The following is a 7,289-nucleotide window of genomic DNA, read 5'->3' as shown; positions in this document are numbered from 1 at the left end:
AAAAAATGTACGGACACATATTATTACATAAAATATAAAATCGGTGAATATCATTTATTTACCTAAACATAAAAACTAAAATTTTAATTTTAATACAGAGTAAAATTGTACTTAATATAATATCATTCAGTTCTCTTGAATTTATAGCTTATTATTACACTAGATGATCACTTACTCATCCTGACAAATGTTTGTATGCGATTCATTTGTTGTTTCCACTGGCCATACCAGTCATTTAAAATTTCATAATCTACTATTTGATGATCATTGATTTCAATATTTTCTTCTTTTCTTTTAGGTCTATTATAGTCTTGAATATTGTTGCAAAACGGTTTCTGTATAGATTTATTGCTGTCTTTCACAAAATGTATCTCGTGGCTGTTATGTTGACCATAAAAGCAATTTTTATTTGTAATATGTTCATCAAATCTTTTATTTTTTGCTATTGATTTAATTTTTTCCTTAAATTGTTCTTCTAAATTAGTTTCTTCCTCATATTGTTTTTTATTATCACAATGTTCTTTTTCATTGGCATTTTCTTGATTAACATGATATTCGTCTTCATGTAAGTATTCTTCATCACACGATTCTTCTTCATCACAGTATTCTTCTTCTTCATCACAATATTCTTCTTCTTCTTCTTCTTCTTCACAGTATTCTTCATCGTAATTTTCTTCTTCATCACAGTATTCTTCTTCGCAGGATTCTTCTTCATTGCAGTATTCTTCTTCATCACAGTTTTCTTCTTTCAATGATTCTTTATCTTCACTATCCTTTTCACACATCATAGTTGAGGCATCACTCTCTTCTACGTCTGTTAAATGAGAAAATTCACTATCATGCTGTACTGGCTTTAAAAGGCTAAAATCTGGTATTTGAAATAAACTATAAATATTAGTGAATCGTAGTCGTTCACTATTATTTATATCAATTTTTGTGTCATCAATATTTGATTCATTAGAAAAATTGCTTTCTGTACACACTTCATGAATAAATTGTTTGTCTTCACAATTAATTTGAGGTTTATCTTGGCTCTGTAAAAGCTGATCCGTATTTATATCATTTATTTTATCATCAGTAGTGTTGGATATATTTTTCATATCATTATCTTCACATATTTGATTTATATTAGAAGATTCATTTTCACTTACGGTTTCAAGTGTAAAGTTTTTTAACATTAGTTTTTTATTAGCTTCATATTTCTCAAAATCTGAATCATAATTTGTTATAATGTCTAACAGTTCATCAGGACTATATTTTGTATATTGATCAGTGCTTTCAAGTAAAGGTTCTGGATCAAATAACACAAAAGATCTGTCATCATTTAAATGTCTTTTATCAACCATGTTTTCTTCAATGAGTTTTTTTTCGGTTTCTTTAACAATATCACAAAGGTTTTGAAGTGATTCTTTTTCAGATAGACTGCTAATATTTGATTTAATGTCATTGGGAATAAACATAGAATCACCTTAAGTAATGAAAATAATAAAAATTAAATTAAAATGTATAATGATTATTTTATAAAAAATTGTCTTACTTTCATTATCCTTATTTAAGTTTTCTTCAATTACATTATTTCCATTTTCTTTAGTGATTTCATCTTCAGTATCTTGGATTGGTAACATTTCTGGTTCAATTGTTAAATTAAGATCTTCAAGCTCGCTGTCTGCATATTCAAGTATAGGTTTTGTAATTGCAATCGGTAACATTTTTACCTTAACACTTTCAATACTGTTAATAATATGTTTAAAAGATTTCAACTCTTTGTCATCATCCAAAATAGTAAAAGCATTTCCTAAAACAACAATATCTCAGTTTTTGATAGAATTATTTATAAAAAAAATATTATCCAACCTTTGTTTCCAAATCTTCCAGCTCGGCCAATTCTATGTAGATATGTAGCCCAATCATTTGGACAGTCCATATTAATCACCAAGTCCACATTTGACGAATCTATTCCTCTGGCTATCAAATCAGTGGCAACAAGTATTTTTGATTTAAAAGATGTTAATCTATCTACTAACTTCAATCGAATACTTTGATCTTGATCACCTCTAATATAATCAGCTTTATAGTTATGGTCACGTAGCATATTACAAACAGCTTCAACTCTGTAAAATTATAATGAGTAAAATTACCATGGGTATATTATTTTGTATAAAATATTTACCAATAACAATACCTTGTCATGTAATTAGTGAATACGATACATTGAGTGTATGGTAAATTTTGTAATATATTGAGAAGTCGCACATTTTTTGCAGGTAATAATATTATATTAGTACTGACTGCTTTAACACATGCTACATACTGCTTAATACCTAATAGGAACTTTGATGGATCTTGTAACGCATTCATATCTTCTTCTGCTCCCTTGACCATGATGTACTCTTTCATGAATTCGTCAAAAACAGACATATCATTTTTATCAATTGATGCACTTACAACTATTGTTTGCTTTAATTTTGGAAGTTTAGCATCAATCAGTCTAGAATAATAATGTTTTGACATAGATTATAATTTATACAAAAATAGATATGTTATACATTGAAAAATGCAGAATTTTACAGTTTAATAAAATTATTTTGATTAAAAATTTTATAATAAAAAGAAATTTAGATATTTTACTAAATACTAAAATTTATACTGAAAGGAATTAGACTTAAGTCTATGATAAAATTATTGTTATTTTTACTTTTCCGCGTTAGTCTTATTATTTTTTTATGGCTAATATTTAATATTTTTAAATTAAATTAAATTTGAAACAAAAAATATTATTGAAAAAAAAAAATAATCGAACTTACTTAAACCTTAACACTGTTTTAATTGTAAAAATGGATTATATACATAATAAATATTAAACAATTTTGTATGTATAATTTTTTTTTTATATAAGTAAAATAAGTACTGGTTAAACTTTTTAAATACAATTTCTAAGAAAAAAAATCTATAGGTAATATTAAAAGAGAAGCTATTATACCTACATTTTTCAATAAGTACAATATTAAGTAACAATTTTCTGTAAAATTCAATATTGATAATATTACCGAACATCTTTTATAAAACTTTTGTCAGTAAACAATCTGTCAACTTCATCAAGTATAAAGCTCTTTACTTCTGAACATTTTAACACATGATCATTGAGTAGATGTTTGATGCGTCCTGGAGAACCAACAGCTATTTGACAGCATTTTGCCTTCTGTTTGTCAACATCAACAGGAGTACCACCAATGAAATATTCACATTTCAGTCCTAAATTTCAGATACATAAGTTTAAATTAGATTGTCTATTTTAATATGTATAGGTACTAATTTAATGCAACATCAAGCAAATGAGAAAGAAATCTTTATTTAGATAATATAAGTATACATGTTACTATGAATGTCTGCAATTGATAAATGCTGATAGTTACCAATAAATGTTATTGTACACTAAAATCATTGGTAAATGTTGATATATTGATAAATTTGTACTGTTTAGTGTTCGTAAACACTTATTAACGTATGTCAACATTTTAATAGTCATGTTGGTGAATGCTAGTAATGCCGATATAGTTTTATTTTAAGGTAATTTCGGGGTAATGGGAAAGTCACAATAGTAATATACATAAATAATACATAGTAGGTATACTTACTACAATATAATATTAGATTTAGTACAAGTTGGTAATTTTTATAAAATATTTTTTTATTTCACAACTTTTATTATTTCAATAGGGGCCTATCTATACTGCAATTTAATATGCTATTGTCATTCATAGCAGCTATACATTAATATTAGTACATTACATACAATTAATTTACACAATAACTAAACATTTGATCAAAAATCAGTTTTTAGTTAATATCAATTTCCGATAGATAATTTAAATGAATAATACATTTTATAATATTTAATTATAATAATACATTGCTTAATTAAATATGTTGTACATAAATACTACCTGATTTAACTATAAACGTAAACATTAACCAAAATTGTGTTATGTATGTCAACAATGATCAAAATCATCACGTTAATGTCCACATTTTTTAAATTTATCAACATTTGGTAATTTTGAATGTATGTGTTGATATACACATGGGCTGTTAGCATTCACCATAAAACATACACTGAAAGGTTTTAGTATCAAGTTGGGAGAAAAATAGTTTTGTTGTAAGTACCTGGTAAGTGCTGTCCAACTTTTTTGAAACACTGTTGAATTTGGACAGCGATTTCTCGTGTTGGTGCCAAAATAATAGTTTGTAAATGATTTTGCTCTAATTTTAATTTAATCAAAGTTGGTATAACAAAAGTTAATGTCTTTCCAGTTCCATTTTTCGCCTCGACTATTGTGTCTATAAATATAAAAATCATATAATACGAGGTGGTGGTAAGGAGAAAATAAAAATATTTTGTACAAATTACCATTTCCTGCGATGATTGTTGGTAGAGCGGCAACTTGTATTGGAGAAGCATTTATAAACTCACAATCAGACAGACCTTTCAATATAAGTGGATGGTCCTTTATAATGTCACTGAACGGCGTCTCATCTTGTGTCTGTACATCTGTAGTTCGGTCAGTGTCTTTGGAATATTCGGACGCCGGCATTGTGTCAATACAAAATTAAGAAAAAATAGCTGAATAAAAGAGCGTCTATGAATTAGATAATAGGTAAGACACTATGAAGTAAGAATGAATAAGATGAGACAGGTGATCCATGGAATTCGAAAGTGAAAAAGCTCAACGACAAACAGCGTTTCCGTTTATCAATTTGTTATGACTGATAATGATTATCACAACAACGTGTTTTTTGTTGACACCATTATCAATGGTTAATGTAAAAAATATTTGATATCTCTGTGATATCAACAATTTCAATATTGTTTTTTCAAACTTATTTGCGGTATCAACGCAACGACAGATTTTTTTTTTTTAAATTACCAAATGATGAAAATTAAACTATAGCAGGTAATCACTAATAAGTAATTTTTTATTATAGTATGTATAAACAATTGGCTATTTCATAATACTAATTATTTATTAGGTACTCTATTTTGTTAAGTTGAGTTAAATAATATAACCACTATTTCCTTATTTCTTATAATATGTAGATAACAAAATCTGGATTACTTATGGTAAAGTACCTATAGGCGCATATTATGTGTAATATCATTTATTAAATAGTTGTCTATATGGAACTATGCCACGCTTTGTAAGACAGCACACCGCAATCGCCTTCGCCAGGATCAGGTTAAATTTGATGTCAGAGTCAGTTGCCCTTAGAATTAGTTGTAAAATTATTACTTAAACAATATTATTTAATTTAGTAAATATAAAAGACAATTTTAAACACGGATCGTGAGGACCGTGCGTGATATCCTAAGGTGATACAAACTTATTGTTATAAATTGTTGTGTCGTTTGTAAAAAGTATTCGACTATATTAAGTACAAGATATTAAAAACCAAATTATTTAAATCACAATTTACAGTAAAAATAATGGTAGTTATTTGAAAAAAAGAACTGTACAAATATAATTGTATCATCGCAGAATACACCTTAAATTGTATAAAAATCAAGTACTTATTTGCAATTATGGCATTCAAATTTTAAGAAAACTTAAAAATATATTTTAAACCTAATTATATCGTGATGGTAAAATAAATGGGCGCCACTGGTTGTCGTTTGCGCATAACTATTGTCTATTGTTAATGTTGACCTTTTTTGTAAGACACTTGTGCATCGTTTAATTTTTGTGTTATACATAATTTGCACGTCGGCTGTTAAAAAGGTTGTACATCATTTGCGTCTCAATATTATTTAATAAGTAAAAAAAATGGTGTTTATCAAACCAAAAGTGCTAGTTTTTTACTAACTTTGATCTTAAAACTTGCACATCTTCAAATTTAATTACGTAATATTCAATTTTAAATTATTTTATAGGTATTTTAGTTTTAAAATACGTATTTATCGTAATAAAATATTGCGCAGTTAATAAGTTAGCAATAATACGACGAAATTAACTACTAAAATGTATGTGTGACCAATCCATTTATGTCGCATAAGTATACCAATCTGGATAGTTAGTAGTAGTAGATTCCTAGTGTTAGTAAAACGGAGACCCGTCAAGACGAAAAGACGTACAGGTTGTAACTATTACAACCATTATCTTTGCATCATTTCTACACTAGTGTCACATAGTTCTTCATAGTGACTGCATCATATGAATGGTCATCAAATATTAACATTGTATTGTCTATCTGTCAACACGATTGATTAACAAAACAACGGTATGACGAGTAAAACGAGGACACTGGTGTAGAAAAGCTAATAACAAACATACAATTCTACATCAAAAAGAATAAAAAATATGATAAGGAAAAAAAAGATCATATTTTCAATTATGTATTATGTGATAATAATGCAATAAATCTTTGTCATAGCAACAACGCTAGATTAATCAACGTCCTAATAACTGGCGACAACGGGATATAAATACGGATGCGTTCACCGAATATCGTCAGTTTACTCTCAACCTTTAAACTGGCAAGAACTAAGAAAAGAAAAAGAAAAAATCAAGAAACAAGACTCAGACGATTGGCGGCGAACATAGGAAGAGAAAAGAAAAGCAACCGGACGAAGCTCGCGGTTAGTAGATATATCATCACCATATATATATATATATATATATCGACTACGCCAGATCGTAGCAATACGCTCAGACCAGAAGAGATACTATGGGAGACGGGTAATGCCGACTCAGCTTCTGTACAGATATCGTCTGTACAGACCTGTCACGAACACCAGACCAATATCCTCACGGACGCCGCGGCCGGTCAAATCTTTTTGTGCGTCCCGCCAAATCGGTGACCACGACGCGTTCCGCCGTTGCCGTACCCGCGCCCTTTGGTGTTGGTCCTAGCACTTTCGAGTAGCTCGATGTAATCACATCGCTTGTGGTATACGGCATGCCGCATGGCATCGGCGGGGAACATACGCGAAGCTCCTCACTCCAGTCCTCACCCGTCCAGACGCGCGATGACTATCCGAGCTAATCGGCCGCTGCTGACTCGGTACCGTCCGTCTGCGGCACGTTGAGGCTGAGGAGGAGAATCGTGGTGGCCACATAAGACTTTGCACAGGCACAGGGCATTATCTGGTTGTTCGTCTCAGCTTCGCCCGCTTCTACCTAGCTACCACCGGCAGACGATCATCAGGATTGTCATACCTATGACCCAGACCCAGACGATCGGGCGAAGCTTGCCATTAGTGGATACCGGACACCGTACCCACCGTCGACTACACT

General features: G+C 29.9%; 1 protein-coding gene across 1 annotated transcript; it reads right to left on the bottom strand.

Moving 5' to 3' along the window:
* Position 1: 1 nt before the first annotated feature.
* On the bottom strand, positions 2 to 4,740 carry LOC113551391 (probable ATP-dependent RNA helicase DDX20). Its single transcript, XM_026953614.1, has 7 exons — positions 4,409 to 4,740; positions 4,165 to 4,338; positions 3,048 to 3,252; positions 2,183 to 2,488; positions 1,855 to 2,111; positions 1,538 to 1,795; positions 2 to 1,468 (listed from the first exon to the last, which is right to left on the bottom strand). The coding sequence occupies exons 1-7, from the start codon at positions 4,590 to 4,592 to the stop codon at positions 168 to 170; spliced, it is 2,685 nt and encodes an 894-aa protein (XP_026809415.1). The 5' UTR covers positions 4,593 to 4,740; the 3' UTR covers positions 2 to 167.
* Between the last annotated feature and the right edge of the window lie 2,549 nt (positions 4,741 to 7,289).

Source organism: Rhopalosiphum maidis, chromosome 2 (genome assembly GCF_003676215.2).
Source record: "Rhopalosiphum maidis isolate BTI-1 chromosome 2, ASM367621v3, whole genome shotgun sequence".
NCBI lineage: Eukaryota > Metazoa > Arthropoda > Insecta > Hemiptera > Aphididae > Rhopalosiphum > Rhopalosiphum maidis.
The sequence above is the reverse complement of the archived record's forward strand: the minus strand, read 5'-3'. Positions and strand labels throughout refer to the sequence as shown.